This window comes from Pristis pectinata, chromosome 17 (genome assembly GCF_009764475.1).
Source record: "Pristis pectinata isolate sPriPec2 chromosome 17, sPriPec2.1.pri, whole genome shotgun sequence".
Taxonomy (NCBI): domain Eukaryota; kingdom Metazoa; phylum Chordata; class Chondrichthyes; order Rhinopristiformes; family Pristidae; genus Pristis; species Pristis pectinata.
Genome location: NC_067421.1, coordinates 25,433,290 through 25,455,697, shown reverse-complemented (window position 1 = coordinate 25,455,697; position 22,408 = coordinate 25,433,290). Strand labels below are relative to the sequence as shown.

Below are 22,408 nucleotides of genomic sequence, written 5' to 3'. Positions count from 1 at the left end.
GCCAGCAACCTCTCCTCTGAGGACAAAGTAAATATGAAAAATCGACAACACAGACAGATATCAAAATGGAGGGGACAAAGAGGAGGGGACAAAGAGGAGGGGAGCCTGCAGACAAATATGGGAGATGGAGAATTCAGCCTACCACCCCCCCAGCTCTGGGAGACGAGGGGGAGCACAGTGCTCGATGTACTCCAGCTCCAAGAGATGGAGGGCACAGAACAGGAACACAGACTCATCTCCTCCAGCATCGCCACAAGGGACCCCACACCCTGGGGAAGGCCACTCCTAGTACCCAAGCCCAAAAAACAGTGAGCCAGTTCACGAAGGCTGTGGGTATGGAGGGCTCAGGCTAATTGACAATGGGCTGCATTTGTGAACCCTGAACTCAAATAACTATGGAGATAAAATTGGCATCTGAACAGAGTGAAGAGCACTGTGCGATGTGTTAACGCCTTGCAATACCTTGCCAAGGTCCAGGTGGAGGTGACTTTTCTACAGGAGTGTGTGGGCTGCCACACCTCTGCAACTATCAGAGGTGGTTGCAACGGTGGTCCCAGGGATTGTCTATGGTCAGGAGGAAATGACAGTCATGCATCCAGCCTGGGGATTCTGCTGCAGGGAGGCAACTTCTCAAATCACTAAAGTCAGAGATTTGGGGGGCTGGGGGGGGGGGTGGGGGCAGTGTTCCCTGTGGCAGACAAGGTATGGAAACATTCGGCTCTGGCTAAATCAATGTCACACCTTGCCTATGCTGAGCGAGCAGCTAGCTGTCCTCCAGCAGCTCCCACTGCTGCTGGCAATGTCCCTACTGGTGGTTCTGCTGGTCACTTCAACTGCATCTTCGATGCAGCTGGACAATCCAGTAGTGCCGACAGGAGACAGGACAGCAGCTCTAAACTCCTGATGGAAATGGTTGAAGATGCAAAAGTTGTGCGACACCTTCAGTACCCCTGTAGGTGGAGCTCAGCCACAACACACTTGGACCAGGCTGGGCAGCTCAGTATGGTCCCAGATAAGACTTCCTCCGTGTTGAAGGCAATCATGGGCAGATCCAATGTCAAGCAGGTGTTCTTCTGACCACTGCCTCCTTCGAGCCTCCTGTCACCAACAGGAGGACCAGAAGGCAGGCAGGGGCATGTGGAAGTTGAATGTCAAGCTGCTGACCCCAGAGAACTAAAGAGGGATTATACAGGTTGGAGAACTGTGAAGCCCCTCTTTGACTTTCTGATTCACTGGTGGGAAGCAACCAAGGAGAACATCAAGAGGGCCTTCATCCTCAAAAAGGTGTTCAGAAAGCAAGACAGAGTCGGGAAATTGTGGATCCATAGCCTTAAAAAGGAGAGAACAGCTCAGTAAAATCCTCACAGACAGACATACCAAGGATCTGCAGATCCTTCTATGCCGGTCTATATGACAGCAAGACCACAGACAGCACAGCCTCCCAGAAATTCCTATCCTTTGTCACAGAGATGTTAGATGATAGCAAGTGGGAAAGTCTGGATCAGCCACTGACCCTGGAAGAGCTGAATGGCTCCACACATTCCCCTGGCATGAATAAAACTCATGGAAGAGATGGCTTACCGGCAGAGTTGTACTTCATTCTGTGGGACTGAATGGGTCCAGACCTGCTAGAAGTGTAGAACACTATACTCCTGGCTAGGAATAGGTCAGATTCCATAAGGAGGGGCATCATTGCCCTCATCAACAAGCAGAAGGGGGAGAGGGAGGATATCAGGAATTGGAGACCCATTTCACTGTTGAAATGTGAATTACAAGATCCTGTCCAAGGCCACTGCCAACCAGGTCAAGTCTGCTCTGGGACAGGTGATCCACCCAGACCAAACCTGTGCTATACTTGGCAGGAAAATCTTTGACAGCCTTGCGCTGCTCAACGATATCATTGCTTATGTGCAGGACAGAGGTGTGGATGCCTGCCTGGTCAGCTTGGACCAGGAGAAGGCCTTCGACAAGATCTCACATGTACGTAATATACATGCTGTCCAAAATGGGTTTTGGGGAGGGAATCAGAAATTGGATTCAACTGATCTATACAGAGATCCGTAGTGCAGTTCAAATCAATGGGTGGGAGACAGTTTCTCCATCAAGTCTGGAGTCAGGCAGGGTTGTCCATTTTCCCATCTTGGTGCTGCATAGAATCCTTTGCCAAATCCATCAGGAAGGACGAGAGCACAAGTGGGGTGACATTGCCAGGCCGTGGAGGCACACAAGTCAAGACCTCCCTGTACATTGATGATGTCATCAGCGTCTTCTGCTCAGATCCACCATCAGTTCACAGGTTGATCAGCATCTGCAACCAGTTTGAGTTGGCATCAGGGGCCAGAGTCAACTGCAGGACGTGCAAGGCCATGCTCTTTAACAGCCAGCCTGACCAATCAAACTTCCCCTTTATCATCAGGCCTGACTACCTGAAGGTGCTGGGGATCTGATTTGGAGGGGCTGAGGCGTATGACAAGAATTGGCTGGAGCAGATTGAGAAGGTCAAATAAAAATTGATTCCGTGGAAACAGCTTTCTCCGTCAATAACTGGGAAAGAACTTAGTCATCAGGTGTGATATGCTCTCAGGGTTGCTGTACTTGGCATAGGTGTGGCCTGTTCCCCGCTCCTCTGCCTGGGTAATTACCCAAGACGTCTTCCAGTTTATCAGGGGGTGCAAGATGGAGTGAGTCTGACAGGTCACAATGCACAAGTCCCCAGAGAATGGGGGCAAGAGTGTACCCAATGGTGCCCTCATCCTGATGACCACCTTCATGTGTGGCTGTATCAGGTGGTGTGTGGACCCAAAGTATGTGGACACCAAATGCCACTTACATGCCAAGGTTCTACCTGTCCCTGGTGTTGCAGAAGGTTGGCCTGGCCACGTTACCATGCAACGTCTCAATCAGCTGGATGTTGCCGCAGTACCCATCCTTTGTGGAAGAGTGCTTCCGAGTAACATCTTTGACCACAAGTTCATCAGGCAGTGTCAGTGCAGAATGTCCTGCAGACACTGTGGGACAGGGACACTGGATACAGTGGGGTGGTTCCCTGCCCGTTTAGCAGAATGCCTCATCGCCAGATCTCACTAACAAGGCTGGCGGTGAGGGGGTCCTCCCAGTTAGAGCCTTCGGGACTGCTGTGGTATGGAAGAGATGGTCACCCACCTCTTTGCAGACTGTGGATTTGCTAAGAGGGTGTGAAGGAGGATGCAGGGATCCATGTCCCAGTTCATCCCCAGCAACTCTGTAACAGAGGACTCTGATCTACGGGCTGTTCCTGGGGGCAAACATCAAGACATACATCAAGTGCTGCTAGAAGGTCATCAACTCTGAAGGACGCCCTTTGGTCTGCCCAAAACTTGTTGGCCTTCCAGCGCAGCAAGATGCAAGGGAATGCTGCCGACTGGCACAACACAGGCTTCAGGAGCACGTGCTGAGGGATGCAGTGAAGCTCTGTGCAGCCAACGCCAAGTCTGTAGGGAAGGACCAGTGTTGGCTCCTTCTACCACTACACATGGAGGGGCAGAGTCAGGCGAGGAAACCCCTCAAACAAAGAGGGTGCATCACCCAGCTGGTCACGAGTGGCATGGTGCTGTTCTTTTTAAAAAGTGTTTACACTACTGAATATAATGACCATGAATGCAAAAAAAATTTTTTGCACTGTTCCTTTGTATACAATTTTTAATTATGAATAAAGTTTGCTTTTGAAATTAAAAAAAAAAGAGAAAATCAGGACCCAATATAATGAAATGGTGCATCACCTCACAGGGCCACGCGTGGCAATGGTGCTCTGGTTTTTAAAAAAGTTAGCGCAACTAAATGCAATGACCATGAATCTAAAAGTCTTCGACTGTTTTTTCTTTTGTATACATTTTTTTTAAATTACGAATAAAGTTTATTTTTGAAATACAAATCAGTACCCAACATAATCCTCATCCTGATGGCCAACCTTTGTGTGTGGCTGCATTAAGCTGTGTGCAGAGCCCAAGTACACAAACGCCAAATGTCACTCTGTGCCGATGTTCTACCTATTGCAAAGGATGAGCCCAACCTCCTCGACACAAAAAATTCCATTCAGCTGGGCCTTGCTGCATTGCCCAACCTCCATAAAAAAGACTTCTGCAGAAAGAAACAATTGACCTTGAAAATATCAGACATGGTCAGCATGGAAATCCTACAAGCCTTGGGAAAATGAAACAGCGGATCGTGTGGAATGGTTCTCCAAGCAGACACTCAAAGCCATTTGGCAGAATGTCTCATTGCCAGAACTCAAAAAAAAAAGTACCAAGACATTGCTGGGCTAGCAGTGAAAGGGGCCCTCTGTCAGGTCTTTCATGCACAACTGTGGCCTCAATCCCACCACACACCAGCCTTGAGATGGCTGCAGTATGGATGAGATGATCCACCACCTCACGGACCACCTATTTGCCAAAAGCAACACTTGAAAAGGGATGCAATGGTCCTTGTCAAGGTTTGCCCCAATCAGCTGCATAGCAGAGGGCTTGGATCTGATCTATGGGCTATTCCCAGGGACACAAATGGAGATAAACATCAACTGCTACTGGAAGATCAACGAGGCAAAAGATGTACTTCAGTCTGCCCAAAGCTTGGTCTGTCTTCCAGTGTGAGGAGATGTCCACAAGTGAATACTGCTGACTGGCACATTCCAAGGTATATGGATGCACTGAAACTTGGTGCTCTGTGGGGAAGGACCACAGTCTAGGGTCCTGCCACTACTAACACAATCCAAACACTGAAGGATTCAAATTGAGACAATTAGATGGATCCCAAGAGCCATGAGGAAAAACTTATGTCAGGTTTACAATTTAAAAGCAAACTAGTTCAGGAGACCTCCTTAGACAAGGAGGATTTAATAGTGCAGATAACATTAACACTGAGGGACTGGGCCTTGTCTAACTTCCTCTCAACACTTCACTGCTGCATTGTTCAAGCAGCAAATAAGTTACACTGACTCATTTGTAAGAAAACTTATTCAATTGATGGTACAATGAATATAGAGAAAGATGTGCACAGATAGTATTTTCAAAAGATTTGAGGAAAATAGTTCCCCGTTCTTCCACTAGGAGCACGACTTTACAAATTTCTCCACCAAAACCAGCAAAAAAAAAATCAGGAACTAACAGGAATGTCACACAATTACTCTTGTTCTAAGATGCCCCAAAATGTTACACTTTGTCCCACCAGGTACAACTGACCCTTTAGACCTGCACAAAACCATCGTTACTGCACTTCTACCTCTCTGGCACCAAAACAAAATTTCATGTGGATTGTCATTCCCTCCCAAATCATTTAAAATTCCTTGCCCTTTAAGATTCTAGTAGCCATAATATTGCATCTTCAATATTCTCATCTTGCAAAACACTTAAAAGGTGTACTTTTCACATGCTTTGGAGAATTCTGCCACCGTCTGCTCAGACGACCAAAGGCTGCCTGGAGCAGAAACCCAACAGCGAGCAGCATCAGGAGACAAGAAATACACACACAAGCTGCTGGATCTCCATGAGCAAATTGGAGGTCAATGTCAGATAGTGACAAGCCAATGCCAACCACAAAAGTCAGGCCAGTGAGTTCTAAATCAAACAACTTTTGATTGCTAACACTCATGTTTTTCATTATCACAATGGAACAGTTATTAGAGCTCTTAGCTCTCCTTTAACCTCCAAAGGCTAAGAAAATGTAGTTAATTTTATTGCAATTCCCCAATCCCAATGATCACAATGTTTAGCCCAAAGCAGAGGCTTTCAAAGTATAGAATCTAAATTCCAAAAAGCAACCACCTAGAGGACAATTTGAAATCTGCCCAAATAAACTGCAAACCAGATTGAAACAGTTTGCAAGTGTTCATTTCACTGGTGCAATAATAATGATTTGACCTATCAAAAAATTGATCAGAATAGTTATGAAGTATTGAGCTCAGATAACAACACAATCCAAACATTGAAGGATTCAAATTAGGACAACAAGATGGATCCCAAGAGCTTTAAGAAAAACATAAAGTGTCAGGTTTACAAATTTAAAAGCAAATTGGTTCAGGAGACCTCTCAGATGCAAGGAGGATTAAAGGGTGCAGATAATATTAAATGGAGTAAATAACACCTCGTGATCTTCTCCTTGAGTGCTGTGTCCATTCTTTTATCCAATGATACCTCCAAAATACCTTATGAATGTTACATCTAAAAAGGCACTATACAAACACAAGTTGCTTTTGGAACAATTAGAATTAAGCCAAATATTGAAAAGTAGAGGAAAAAAGTAAATTAAAACAAATTCTTTATTCAAAAGAACAAACAAACCTTTGGACAGGTCGAAAGAAAAATCACAAGTGACAGGTTCAGTCAAATTATAGCACAATAAGCTTTGATTGGTTGAATGAACTTTCCCCATTTATTCTTGGTTACATCTTTAATTAAGCAATATTGCTAATTCTTCTGATCAGAGGCTCTAAAGTAAAGAGATCCACACCAACTATGCAGAGATGGTGAACTTGAAGTGAATTCAGGTCCCATTTGTGAAGAGATTAAGTTCATTGCCCCAACTTCAATCACTCAGAGAGAAGGGGGACTTGCTTCCACTCCAGTTCTGTGGGAGAAGGTGCCTGAAGAGTCCTTTATGAAATCAAAACTGCTACAGATAGAGCAGGTGGTGGTTGAAGGGCAAGTGACTGGGTAGAATGGGAGACAGTGGTATGCTGAGCTTCCGTGCATTTCCAAATGAGTCTCAGTGCTTTCCCAGAGGATTCTCCATTTCGTTCAGTCACAAGCTAGCAATTCCCACATTTGAGTTTGTTACACTTTCAAATGAGTCCCAAGAACATCCTTGAAGTGGTTTCTCTACTCTTCTCATGATCTCTTACCACGACAGAGGTCAAAGTACCTGGCTCAGGAGTCTGCAGTCAAACACACTAACAATGCAGCCTGCTCACTGGAGTTGAGCGAGTGCAATTCGTGCAGAGGCAAGGATGCCAATGTTGGTTTGCTTATCCCACCAGTGGGTTTGGAGGAATTTGAAGAAACAGGATTGCGGTACCTGTCCAGTGATTAGGAGGTGCCCGTTGTCATTAGTTCAAGTCTGTGAAGTATTCAGGAGGGTAGGGGTCACTGCTGCCAGATAAACTCTGTACAAGTTGATAGTCCACAGTCTCAATCTTTGAGCATTTCCTCAGAACAGAAGCTGTGCTGGCAAATGGAAGGCAAATGGTGAATTTTGAGATCGCTGGCTTCAAAGATGGAAAGTGGTCCACTTTTTCTGGAGTCTTATCATGTGTCTGTACAACCTATTTTTTTTGGGGGGGGGGGGTGGCGGTACAGGTAGTGAGGGATGGTCAGGAGGATCCAGCCAGTGTTGTGCAGCAAAAGTTGGTTGGGGAGAGGATATTTATTTTTCCTCTTTCCACCCCCCCCCCCCCCCATCCCATGTTTATGGGAAGGCTCATTTTCTCATTTGATTCAGTGAATGATGACTTGGAGCTCTGCCTCCAAGTTACACACAACACAAACATTGCCTGAGAAATGTTGCTTGATGGCCAAGAGCAGACGGATCTTGGTTCTGGAGTGGAGATTATGAAGGTTGAACAGCATCCCATTGGTCTTGTAGAATGCTCCTGCAGGAAGCTTGCTGGGGCTGAAGTGCAGCAAGGAAAATTGGTGTGATGGCATAACCTTGTTTGACCCAGTCTGCATTGGGATTGGGTCTGCAATGGATCTGTTGGTTAGAATCACAGCTTGCATATCATGCACCAGATAACAATGGAATCAAATGTTTCAAAATGTCTGCATCTCAGCTAACTTTTGCAAGGTGCAGACAGGCAGTCTAGTGATTGGTGCTGCTCTCTGCATTTTTCCATGGAGTTGCTACATAGTGAAAATCATGTCTATTAAGCCTTTGATGGATAGAATCCATCTTGCAATTAGGGGAGTGACTTTCCTGTCACTGGGAGGTGATAATTGAGCACCCTTATGACGACTTTACCCATGGCAGAAGACCGGAAGACCTCTTATAGTTACCCCAATCAAATTTATGTCTCCTCTTAAAGGCAGACACAATTACAACATTGGGAGGTCCCCTGGCATAACCTCCTCTCCCCAGAAGAGAGACAAGGCTGCAAATTCATGTCAGAAAGTTTAGACTTGTGTAATCCACACATCTTATGAAAACTATTCACTAAGGCAGAAGACTGTTTAGCAATATAATCATTTGGGTAATATTAAAGACAATTATGTATCCTCTTTCACTGCTTCAACCATAAAACACTGATTTTTATGCATAACAGTCCCATGGCACATCACTTGTCAAGGTCCAGATGCACAGAAGTATTACTTTAATGAAAGAGATATGAATACAGCAATATGAATAAAGTGCTTTGAATATCCTCAAGTACAATTTATGTGATCAGGTGAGAATATTACCACATACAATCAGTGGCACTGGTCTGCAATTCCTCCTACATTCAAAATGTATGTAGTTATTTCTTCATTAAAGCAGGAATGAGAAAGATCACAAAATAGAAACACAAATAGGATCGTTAAAATGAAACTGGGGTGGCAATGAGTTGGAAAAAGCAGCATCCCTAAAATGGTGTAAACTTTGGGAACAGTGTACAAACAAAAACTGAAAAGATTGAAGAGAAATCCAGAGTGGGAAATGGGGCCAAGGAACAAGGAAGCCAAGCACAACAATGCACTGCAGGCACCTGCCTAGGCTACTCTGAAAGCAGAGATGTTTACCACCAGGGTGGTAAAGACAGCAAGCCACCCCTCCACCCCCAAAGTCACTTACTATGCTGCTTGGAAACAATCCCAGCTCCATCATCATGGTGGGTCTAAATCTTGGGAGTTCTACCCACACCATGTCCCTTCACAAAAAACCTAGTTGTTCAAGTAGTTGACTCACCATTTTCTCAATGACGACTTCAAAAAAAACTTTATTTGCTAGTGATATCCACTCTTTAACTAGGATGCCAGATAAGGATGCCATTGTGTCCATTGGATGCATGTTAGCTCACAGCCAAGAAATCCCATCAATCCTATTCCCTAATTTCACTGTAGTCCAGCAGGTTATTACATAGAACAATTACAGCACAATTCAGGACCTTTGGCCCACAAAGCTGTGTATTCTCACTCTTCCAATTCTTTTGCCACTCATCTACTCTAGGGGTAGCCAAGTAACATACCACATCTTTGGGTTGTGGGAGGAAACAAAAGCACCCAAGGAAACCACCACAGTCACAGAGAGAACGTGCAAACTCCAAGCAGACAACGCACAAGGTCAGGATTGAACCTGGGTTGCTGGAGCTGCAAGGCAGCAACATTAACAGCTGTGCCAGCACAAACCAAAAGAATCTGTTAGAATAGCAACTTTCAGTGCAACAACAGAATAGGCAAAAGGAAAATTAGAGCTCTAAGTTGTAGCAAGATTGAACAATAAAGTAATTAAAATACTAATTTCTGGATTTATTCACATAATGGGATTATTATTGAAATGAAAGACGTGCAAGTACAGCAATGTTCAGTCTCCAGATTATCCTAAAACACTACTTTTTTTTTGAATGAAAGTGTAGTCACTGAAATAATGTAGCATCATAGAGTTATAGAGCACAACTCATCCATACTGGCCAAGTTGCCTACCTGAGTTAGCCCCATTTGCCTGCACTTGGCCTATATCCTTCCATGCCTTTCCTATAGTTTTGAACAGAATTGGAATGTCACCACCCATCCCAATAGCCTCCAATGCACCCGAACCCACAGTCACCTGGGTGGACGCAAGATCAGTCTTCCAGAGAGTGAACCTGTGGAAAGTATCCTCAGATCCTGCACAGATCAGTTGGCAGGGGTATTTCCAGACACTTAACCTCTCTCCGCTTCAATCTGAGGTTCCCATCTGTTTTAAGACGGCCACTATCACCCTGGTACCCAAGGAAAGCAAGGTAACGTGCCTTAATAACTACCACCCAGTGGCTCTTACATCTGCCATCATGGAAGTGCTTTGAGACGCTAGTCATGGCACATAGTAACTCCAGCCTCCCAGACAACCTCAACACACTGCAATTCCCTGCTGCTGAAACAAGTCTACAACAGACACTATCTCCCTAGCCCTACACTCAGCTCTGGAGCATCTAGACAGTAAAGACACTCATGTTGGGCTATTGTTTACTGACTACAGCTCCGCCTTCAATACTATAATTCCAAGCAAACTCCTCTCCAAACTAGAGACCTGGGACTCGACACCTCCCTTCGCAACTGGATTCTTGACTTCCTGACCAACAGGCCGCAATCAGTCAGGATAGGTAGCAACACCTCTGACACAATTATTCTCAACACTGGTGCCCCACAAGGCTGCATCCTCAGCCCCCTACTCACTCACAACTGAGTCACCAGATTCTGCTCTAACTCCATCTACAAGTTTGGAGATGATACCACCGTAGCGGGCTGTATCTCAAATAATGATGAGTCGGAGTACAGGAACAAAATAGAGCCTAGTGACATTGTGTCATGGCAACAACTTTTCCCCGTCAGCAAAACAAAAGAGTTGGTCATTGACTTCAGGAAAAGGGGTGGTGCACATGCTCCTGGTTACATCAATGGTATTGAGGTTGACAGCTTCATGTTCCTAGGAGTGAACATCACCAATAGCCCGTCCTGGTCCAACCACATAGATGCTGCGGCCAAGAAAGTTCACCAGCGCCCCTACTTCCTCAGGAGGCTAAAGAAATTTTAGCATGTTCCCTTTGACCCTCACCAATTTTTAAAATCGATACACCATAAAAAGCATCCTATCTGGATGCATCACAGTTTGGTAATGACAACTGCTCTGCCCAGGACCATAGGTAACTGCAGAAAGTTGTGGACACAGCTCAGCACATCATGGAAACCAGCCTCCTCTCCATGGACTCTATTACCTGTTGCCTCAGTGAAGCAGCCAGCATAATCAAACCGACCGACCCCAGACATTCTCTCTTTTCCCATCGGGCAGAAGATACAAAAACCTGAAAGCACGTACCACCAGGCTTAAGGACAGCTTCTATCCCAGTGTTACAAGACTATTGAATGGTTCCCTAGTACAGCAAAATGGACTCTTGACCTCACAATCTACCTCGTTATGACCTTGTTGTCTACCTGCACAGCACTCTCTCTGGAACTGTAACACTTTATTCTGCATTCTGTTATTGCTTTTCCCTTGTACTACCTCAATGCACAGTGTAATGAATTGATCTGTATGAACAGTATGCAAGACAAGTTTTCCACTGTACCTCAGTACATGAGAATAATAAACTAATTTACCAAGTACCTGTCTAAATGTCTTTTAAATACTGTAATTGTGCTCCCTCTATCAACTTGTTCCAAATACCCACTAGCCTCTGAAGAAAACTTGCCCCTCAGATCCTCTTTAACTCCCCCCTCATCTCAAACCTATGCCCACAAGATTTGGACTCCCCTACCCTAGGAAAAAGACTGCAACCATTTACCTTATCTATGCCCTCATGATTTTGTATACCCAAGGTCACCCCTCAGCCTCCCACACTCTAGGGGAAAAAAACCCCAGTCTATCCTTTAGCTCAAGCCTTCCAGTCCCAGTAACATCCTTGCAAATTCTTTTTCTGCACTCTTTCCATCTTAAGGGCACCCTACTTATAGCTAGGTGACCAGAATGGCACACAATACTTCAAGTGCAGTCTCACCAATATATTGTACAGCCATTGGAAACATGGTAGTAAATTTGCACACCACAATTTGATAAATGACTAAGGTAATCCATTTCACTGATGATGATGATTGGGGATAAATGTTGGCCAGGATATTGGGGAGAACAGGCCTGTTCTCCTTTAAGACAGTGCCTACAAAATCCAGCAGAGCTTCAACTTAACATCTCATCTAAAGATGGCATCTACTGTTGTGTGATATTTCCTTGGTACTGCACAGAAGGACTCTATGTATAGAGGCCTTTAGAGTGGAATTTGAGGTCACAACCCTCCGATTCAGAGGCAAGAATGTTACCAACTGATACTTGACATACAAAATGACACTGGACATGTTAGGAGGACCAAGAATAAATATCCTTGGGCCTGATGTCATGAACTTGTGCATATGGAAGACAACTAGGGAAGAGATTTAGTTCACTGATTGCCAACATATTTGTACAGTTAGCCATTTTGCACATTTTTAATTCCTTCATGGCCAACAAATCATATTGCACGGGACATTACTAATAAATTGTTATGCATTGGCAAGTTACCAAAGGATTAAAAGGAAACCCAATACCCAAATATTTAAATGAAGGCATTCTTATGCAACTGCAGACAAATTAATGCAACCCAAACATCTCAAAAATAGTAATGGAAATTTTAATCTAGACAGATGGAAGATCTATATGGCAACAATAAAGCAACAAATGTTGAGGCAAGAAGTGGTATCCCTAACCAGGCCCTCCATTTTAGGGAACAACAGATGATGAAATTATTTGAGTTTATTTAAACTTTCACACTTTTGACAAACGTTCAACAGGAAAGTCTCCTAAACCAGTACTGTTTATTTGATCTAGACAATCCTCCAATGTTTCTGCCCACCTCCTGCATTCAGAGCACCCAATTATCTTTTCGAATCGTGCTGGTTTTTGCCTCCAGTACCATGTGAAGGACTGTCGTTGGACATTATTTTCTTCAATCACTTTGTACCCAAACTTACAGCACAATTTGCTTTATAATGCCAGTTAATTCATATTACATTTCCTCCTTTCAGCCTTAGAAAGAGGAAAGGTTTCTATTAAAAAGTCCATCCTGATAATTCAATCTGACAGTTGGTCGTTTTAACAATTCTGTACTGCCGAATGTTTGCACATTTTGGAAGTCTGCTTTGACCAGAAAACTGCATGGTCAGGGTCAAGTACTGAAATAAGAGAAAACAGAAACATAACATTGCATAATGGAGAGGAGGGGGAACAGAAGGGCTTCCACCTTTATTGTTTGATTTTTCATGAATGACCTGGATAGCAAATAAAACTTAGTTTTCAATAGACAATAAGAATTTTTTATGCAAACGACCAAGCAAATCAGCAGTTTAAACAAACCAACCAGTAACTCTCCCATTGTATTACAAAACAGGGAAGCCAGACATAGAGTGAAATGTCTTCAAGTGAAGCAGAACTTGACAGCAGAGAATAATTGAGTAGAATAAGCAGACATGATTTAATCTCCATCTGATGATCCTGGTATTTGTTCTTATCTAGAATATTAAAATGTAATGTCTACAAGCATTTCATGTTGCAAATTTTGCACATACACATTCAATCTCACATGCTCATGTAAAATTGTCAACATTCTGGGTGTTCCCTCTGCCAGGACAGTACAATCATAACCTGACAGGTTTACATGCAGTTTTCATTATAGAAGAAACATGGAATAGGAAAGCTGATGAGAATAGTGTGCAAACACTAAGATTTTTCCCACATACTGCAGATAAAATATAACATACCAGACAGCGATTTACTTCAATATATAGAGAAATTAATACAGATGACATATTTAAGAACTTGATAGAATGATGTGCAAGTAGCAGTGACATTGGACAGGTCCTGTGCTTTATGGTCTTACAGGTTAGGCAAACAGTGTTTGATGTTGGTCACCAATTGCAAAGAGAATATGCTAACATTACAGTGGATTCCCTGCAACAAGAGTAAAAGAGTCAATGTCACAGCCACTGGTGCAGATCACATAATCACAGATTCCAGCTGCATAACACAAATACAACCACTCACGAGGATCTTCCACCTCTGTCTGCTCCCCTCCTGCATTGAATCATGCTGGTGTACATTGCCTTTGACATTCATAATTCCCCAAAACCTCAGTAGGTTCATCACTGATCCACAGATCCAGACTGTAAATCTGGCCATGGAAAGGCTTCATTAGTGTAGCTAATCCAGTTGACACTCCAGCAGGGAGACATTGGAAAGTAGTGGGCAACACTAACTTGGAGATTCTAGGACATGTTTCACATATCACTGCCTGTGCAGCACAGATACACTGGTTTATAAATTCCTGAACTACCAGTGGAACTCACTGATGGCAAATTTTCAACTAGGTTATTTAACTTTAATGGGTGAAGTCATGGCTTTCCAACTCTCAGAATTAGATTTGATACCAGTCTAAGCAAGGTAATATAACAATTTAGCCACCATGCAAAGGCTAATTGGGAGCCCAGGTTGATCACAATTGATATTTGTTAAGTAAAAAGTAATATACAGAGCTGAACATGTCTGTGCACACTCTCCCTGCATCCCCTTTATTTGCATTATTCATGCAGATTAATATTGGGAGATAAGTAACCAATCCTGTGGCAAATCAGAAATTTTACTCAACACTGGCTTCAGTGAATGATCTAAATGTTTCCTCATTAGCCCAAGTGGTCTCAAGCAAAAGAAGCTGAGTGAGTGATGCTTCAAGTTAAGCATGCAACCAAATTCTCAACCTGGCCTGTGCTACATGGAATAAATATGATACTGTAATAATTCCTGGAAGAAATTCCAAACTACTGGCTTCCTTCCCTAATAGTCTTAAAATTACTGTCACATTCCAGGTTGATGTCAAAGATCACACCATGAAAACAGCACAATGCTACCTTCTGTAGAATCACATGGCTAAATAAAAAAAAAATTTTAAAAAGATAATCAGTCCCTGAGACAACATGCCAATAATATCCATTCCTGTCACCTCAGTCCAGCCATCTCCTAGAATATTAAATAGTAATGTGTTATAATATTAATTCACATCTGATACCTAGCAATGTCAAAACATGGAATTTACAGCTAGAGTTTCAGAACAGAGTTTGCATATTCTCTGTGACTGCAATGGGTTTCCCCTGGGTGCTCCCGTTTCCTTCCACATCCCAAAGACACATAGGTTGGTAGGTTGATGTAGACTTGGTGGGTCAAAGAAAGACTACCAGAAACAGGCTCTATTTGTCTGTGACAAACCTTGCTCACTCACTCATAACACTTAGGAAAACCTCAGATTTGATCCCTAGTCTGTGGTGTTGATTGATCTTAATTGAAAGATCCTGCTGCAAATACATGTGTACATGTCCTGTGGCTTGAACCATGATTCACTGTTCCTCACTCCTTCGCACACATGCCAAAAGGACTTCTGAGTAAAGCCAAATCATACTCAAGGGCTACTTGCATACTCCCAAAATGCTGCTCCCCAAAGCAGCAAGCTAGGAAAAATAATTGAGCAAAATGTGGAACAAAAAGTCACACGCATCCTTCTGAGTACCAGCCACTGCTCAGTGGTAGCAAATTTACCCAACTCAAAGCTTTCATACAAGTGTTAGCTGGATCAAGTGAAACACTGAAGGTTTAAGGCGGCCACTATTCCAGCGAGACATTAGAACCAAGCACATTACATTCATCCCTCCCAGGCAGGTATAAAATATTTTATACCTAGATAAATTTCTCTCTAGCAACTGAAAGATGATCTAGTCACTCACTTCACTGCTGCACGGGGACCCACATTTCCTGCATTACCATTCCATTACATTTCAAAATTCAGAATGGGTCACTCACAAAATGTGCTCTGGAAGTACAAATTTGTCCTTGCTTGCCCTGACACTGCAACCTTGCAAAAAGTTACTCATGAAACCACATCATTGCACACCTCTTGAATATCAAAGTCCAATGAAGTAACTACCAACTTTTCTTTGCCAACATTACCTAACATTCAGCAAAATAGAAACCCAACAGACATGCATTTCAAAATATCCTGTCACATACGCAAGCACAGTATTTGATGGCAATACAAGGTGCATCTTGTACACTGAAGCAGAATCAAAAAATTATTACACCCAGTTTAAGCATTTAATAGCCACCATTATTAACCTTCATTCCCACTGAGCAATGACTTAAATTTTTTAAAACTTAACTGAAAGTTAACAGACAAATTCAAAAATAAGGGCATCAAAACAAAACCTCTTTTCTGTGCAAATTTTATCAAGATTTGTTTAGGCACAGGGAGAATCTTTGATGTTGGGGAGTGGCATATCTTTGTCAGGTCAGATAAAGCAAGTTGTGATGCAAAATGCAGACTCCTCAATTCCATCCTAAATATATCACTTAAGTTACAATTTAACAGTCAGCACATTTCCAAAGTCAATCCTCATGCGAAACGCTTGGTCATTTAGACCTTACTTTTAAAAAGACTACTACTCCAAAAATAATTATAACATGTTTATTTTCTTCATTTGTGAACTCAGATTGTTGGTTTTATGCCAAGATATTAGTTGTAGTCCATCACACAAAAGCTTTATATAAGTGTCAAGGTGTCCATCTGGACCAGACCTCAAGTCAACACCAATTCCTGTGACATGAAATTGAATCCTTCCACCCCTTCTAATAGAAAATTTACGAATATTCAAGATCAAAATGATTACCTTCACTCTCGAATTGGATTTCATCCCAAGAGTTATTAAATACTTTGTAAAGAAAAATTGTTAATTTTAAAATTGATGCATCTCACTTCCACAAATCAATACATTTTGGGTTAGTTAGAAAGATAGGAGTAACATTCTCTTCAGAGAACTGCTCCCTTTTTTAAAAAAAATCACAACTTCTCACCAGATTAACCCACCCCATCGCTCTCTTTACCCAAACCCATGCTCTGGCATTGTCATCATTTATGTAGTAATCCAATTTATTACTAAAGCCAGTTGGAGAAGTTAGATTAAAAGAAACCTTTTCCATTCACATTTCTGTCCTGTACTTCATTCATGAATTTTTGATCAAAAAATAAATCTGACATTTAATTAACACTTGCATATTTAGTCCAATAATATTTCACTACTCATTAAAAACTACCCAAAACATCCTAAATTCTACTAAGCAACTAATTTAAAAATCTATCACTTTTACTGCAGCAGATCTGTTGTTACGACAGCCTCAATGTGTATTGTGTCAGTGACTGGGATACTTCAAAATGGCACATTACAAAACCAATACTTTCCTCAGGGTTCCTTAATATCAACCTTGTGGAGTGGGTATTGTGCATACGCCTAATGCACACCTACAAATGCTGGATGCCCAACTCAATGGAGAAGGGAAATGGTGAAGATCAATAAAAACTTTAAGTAAAGGTACCACCGAGACAAACAAAAAGATGCAGCTTTGCTATCACACAGAAAAGAGGAGCCCAGAACAAGGTTCACTGGCAAAGTCAGAAGAGTGGATCACCTGCAAGGAAAAGCATCTCAACTTGGTCACAGATAACCGTGCCTCTTCTGGCATCAGTCTCATTGCAATTGTGACCCAAAGCAGCCTTCCAACACCACCTGCCAATGTACCTGCTACTCTAGAAATGGACTCCTGACTCACCCAAGGAACCATCAAAAAACCTGCAAAAGATATCATGCTCAACGCAAAGGGATCATCACTGTCAACGACTGCAATTGTTTTAAAGATCTACAAGTAAAATATTGAAAGCCAAAAGGAACCCCTACCATTCAGTGTGATCACCAGATGGCAATGTTTGTGTATGGGATAGAGACAGCAACTACTATTGTCCTGTTTCATCTTAGAAACCTTCCTGCAGTTCAAAAAACAAACATGTCAGCTGCACTCAAGTATAGAATGGAGGCCCACAGACACCTTACACAATGTTGCCCTTCAAGATTGTTAATTAGACAAAGTACTCCCAAAGCCCTTAGTTCCTATGCATCTTGGTTGATGTAGTCAGTTTTACAAACATCCTGGAGCTCCTCCAGTACAGCAGTAGATAAATGAAGCATCGTTCCTGATCCCAGCAGCAATATTCGAATCCAGCTAATGCAAGAACAGGTTCATTGCAACTGGCTCAGTGCCTCCTGGTAAAGGAGAGGTTTACAAAAATAAAACAGACAGCCAACCCTCCCTCATGACCACTACGCAGGAACTACTACTGCATACAAGAACTGGACATCTGGACATCACCAGCCCTACTGTGATGCCCTCTACATCAAAATGCCTGCTGTACACACTCCACAAAATCATATCCCAGTAAAGGTCAGCATTTTCAGGGAAAAACAGGGAACGGTGGCAAATGGAAAAGATCCAATCTGACTTCAGAAGAAAGATAATGTGAGCAGCGATTTAAAAGTTATGAACCTGCAGAATTGTGCATTTCCCTTCTGAAGTATTTTGGTGTTTGACTTTTGGAATCTTGAATTCCTCGATAAAAGATAATTCCCTCCAAAAATCTTTTCACAAAAGCGATTGAAAACTGCGGTAACTTGAACTTACTTAAATTATTTTAATGTGATGTAACCTTGATGAGGAAAAGAAATCTGAAAATACTTTTCAGGGAGGGGGAAGCATCAAAAATAGTTACTTGCAAATTATTAATTAATCTGTGAAAAAGACATTAAATTCTGCGATTCTCACTTCTCAAATGTCCTCAGTTTGCACTTACTAACGTGACTCACCTAGATTTATTAAGTCGGGAGGGTGGGGGTGGGGGGAAAAGCCCACCGATTCGGCAGCAACTGTAAACACAGATTCAAACCTACACTCCGAATGGGTGACGGTCGCATTAGTCGTGTTCAGTTCACCTGCTGTCTGGATAAACAATCTCTCCAACTCGACAGACATGTGATTCTCAAACAAACAGAAGAATTGGAAGCTCACACAGGCTCGCTTTCAGGGGAGGGCAGCAGACTGGCAAGGTCACCTTCTATCTCCCCAGTCTAGGGGCGGCGCCAACAGATCCGGCCTGACCAAGGCGACACTGCTGCTCACTTCCCAGCTAAAACACATTCATAACATCCCCAATAAAACAAGACAGCAGCAAACAGCTGGACGACGAAACACACACACACATCAAAAGACCACTAATCTGCATCGAGCAACTCAGCCCAAAAAATAAACTTCCCCCCACAAAGACCACCCTTACCCCATGGTAGGAACTTCAGGTAGCCCAGGGCAATATACCCTCCCTGTAAACTCTTCTTCATCACCCCCGCCCCCCAAGCCTTCTCCTTTCGTTTGAAATGGACTTGTCATTTCCTATGCTGCAAGACATCAATCATAGAGTGTTGGTATCTCGGAGTGCTGGGGTCTTTGATTTACAAAACATTAGGAACGGAATAAAATTACACAGCGAAGATGAACTATCCAATTCCGCAGATAGTTACATAGCAATACCAGAAGCAATAGAGGTAATTGTCTGCTGCCAAGTTGCGTTCACTGGAACCGGGACACTCGAGATCTCAAATTAGCCCGAAGACGTTTAAGACCGTGTCTTCAGCAAACATTACAACAAACACTAGTGACTGCGACATTAAAACGTTCCTAACTGCTCTTTTTAAAAAAGCTCAAATTGCAATTTCATCAATTTCCTCGTTTCCCTTGGCAACTGTAGCCCAGCCGGAAAAATAACCGTTTACTAAAGACAAAAGTTATCTAATTAATCCGCCACAGAAGTTACATACAAGCGAATAGCCATTGCGATGCTGCAGATGAACTATAAATAAAAGTGCATTCCAACATCAGGAGCTAACATGGCTAAATCTTAAATAGAGGCTATGGGGGAGAAAAAGTTAACAACGTTTAAGAAATATAGCTCAAACGATTATTTTTTCCGATCTTATGTTGAAATAAACCTAGCCAGAGCTGGTAGTCAGTAAAACACGACTGTACCGAGCAAACCAGACGGTGGCAAGGCTAATTTCCACAATCCAATGGAGAGCCATTGAATGATCAGCCTGCCCTATTTATTTAAAAGCCATTTCCCTAAACATAATAAACTGAAGACCCCGCGCAGATTGCACGGACCACTCGCACTGTGTGTATGTGTGGGGAAACGGTGAGCTTCTCGCTCAGTGGCCGACAGTAGCGGTGCACAGCCCGAGAGCAGCACCATGTTAGCGGCGCTGCTGATCGATGATTGAACTGAACAAAGGCAGAGATCAATTTCTAATACGTATCAATCGGAAGCCGTGAGTTTCTGCCCGCAAAGTGCCGCGCAAAAGCTTCGGGCCGCAGTCGGTGCAGCGGGCACTTGTCCCGTTCTTAGCCCGCGGAAAGCCGGTTCTCCCTCACTAACCTGCAACCGCCGCAGATCCAATTTCTTCCAATATTGAAACATCGATCCCACATTGGCGGCCATCTTGGGGGATATTGAAGCGATATTTTCTCTTTATTTTCCTTCGGCTCCACTAAATATCCGGGCTGGATTCCCGCTTCAACTGGCCACTTCATAGAAATGCAAGGAGAAAATACACAGTGACCAGCGCAGAGACTGAAGCGCCCAGCTCCCGGGCCATCTGTTTAAAGCAAACTCTTCCTGGCTTTTATCTTTGTTGAACTTCACTTTAATTTTCTCCCAGAGAATGCACTTGATTTTGATCAGATTATTACCCAGCAAAGTGAACAATTATCAGTGGGCGGGTCATGTAAAAAGTCTGAGCAAATTGCAGCACCTTCCCCAGTATTACACACGGGAGGGAGGCTATATAGAGTTTTTATCCATATGTCATATGCAATGTTTTGATGTTTAACTTATCAATCCGAGTTGCTGTGTAGAAAATACGTTCCGACTGCAGCGTCCCGCTTTACTCTCTTGCAATTGCAATGATACAACTTTTGGGATGAGTTCCCCCAATTTGTTCTCGCCGTCCTAGTTGCAGTTTGCAAAGAATTATTCATCAAAATAGAAAGCCCCAGTATTATTGCAATAAAATAATATTTCGATGAGATTTAAGCGTGAGTGCTTTAAACGGACCTGTAATCATTTACTCTAGTGGAGCGGGAAAGGATTTTTATTGGTAAGGGATAACTTTATCACAATGTCTAATCTGCCCACAAAGGGGCTGACGGGGTTACCCCCCCCCCCCCATGCAAAGTAACCCCTGGCTTTAGAATTTGTCGGCCCTCCTGGAAAGAGGGGTAGGGAGTGCTCGGCAAATTTTAAGTTTGTTTGCTGCTTTAATGCATCTTATAGGAGACACAACGCAGTGAAAACACAGTAGGTAAATCCAGAGACAGCCAACTCTCGCTGATTACTGATGTGTGCAATTTCTTTTGGGGCCACTTTAGTTCTGTAGCGGCGACATGAAAGGCTGCAAATTGCCTTCGGCTGCGCCACCGACATCGATCAGTCAGTCGGTGTTACATCACCGGACCACCCAGGCACTACCGCTCCCCCCAGTCTCGTCAGAGACTCGGTTTGACTCGTCGTGAATTTACGGAGCAATCCCGTTCCGTGCAGGAGGTTCCGATCTGCCTGTCCCGGCATTGGGAGCGGAACGGCACCAGCGTTGAGCCGATGACAACAGCGACAACGCTGCTTTCGCAGTTTGTCCACTTTTAAACAGAGGCACGTAATTCATACTTTAATAATCAACGATTTAACTTTCTGCGAGGCGATTAAATCTGTTGTGTAAGAAGCAGATCCAGGAAGGATACAGGCAGCACTTTAGAAGTTCACCCTCCCCCCCTTTAAATGGTGCTCTCCGGTCTCCTCCCCGCTCCCGCCCACATGCTACCAGAGGTTCTCGAGGGGAACAACACGTTTCCCTGGAACGTTTTTCAACAGATATTTGGTGTGCACTGCTTAATTCTGGAACACATTTCATTCACTTTCGAGATTATCCACTGTAGCAAAAAATGTTTTGATGCATTTCTGAAGCTCCTGCCTTGTGCCTTTAAAGAAGCCCCTTGAGAGGCTCCATAATTTTTTTCTGATGGTTTTAAACTCTGAATTTAATAAGCCATTCTATCAATATTGTATTGATATTCTAGGCGTAAATGTTTATTTTTGCAGCTAACTTCACTTCATACAATTTCAAATATGTAAAGTAAGCAAATTAAATTACCATCTTTTCCAAAGGCTGATAAACACCCTGCATTAAAATGTCCCTGCTGCACAGTTTTCTTCACGTGGCCAAATAATGAAAGTGACGTGTCCGCAGTTACAAGCGTGTAGTGGCTGATACATTGTGACTGCTGCTTGTGTTAGCAAATAAAGCCATAATATTAGTCACCCCACTATCAGATTTGGCCCAAGTGAATCCATTGAAGTGGTTGACCCTTCACCATCATTACAATTCATACTACCCTCCCCACCCCATCTCGCCAAAGTGAGCTCTCCATGTCTAAAATCTAAAATAAGATTTCTGTCCCAACTTGACACCCTAGATCCAGAAACAGATACTTACCAAGTCAGGCAGCACCTACCGAGAGAAACAGAGTAAGGCGACTGACCAGAAATAGTAACTCAGTTTCTCTCTCCACAGATGCTGCCTGACTTGCTGAATATTTCCAGCATTTTCTGTTTTTATTGGGGATTTCCAGCATCTGTAGTATTGCTTTTTGATTACTCTGGATTTAGCTATTAGGGCCTAAATGCCACACCCAAACTCTACAGTCAATCTCACTTGGA

General features: G+C 43.1%; 1 protein-coding gene across 1 annotated transcript in view; it reads right to left on the bottom strand.

Moving 5' to 3' along the window:
* The window catches only part of cux2b (cut-like homeobox 2b), a 235,300-nt gene extending 215,146 nt beyond the window's left edge, over positions 1-20,154 (bottom strand). The window contains exon 1 of the mRNA XM_052032004.1: positions 20,072-20,154. Coding sequence (XP_051887964.1) covers positions 20,072-20,134 — 63 coding nt within the window. The 5' untranslated portion in view covers positions 20,135-20,154. The remainder of the gene's footprint in view (positions 1-20,071) is intronic.
* Positions 20,155-22,408: the final 2,254 nt, after the last annotated feature.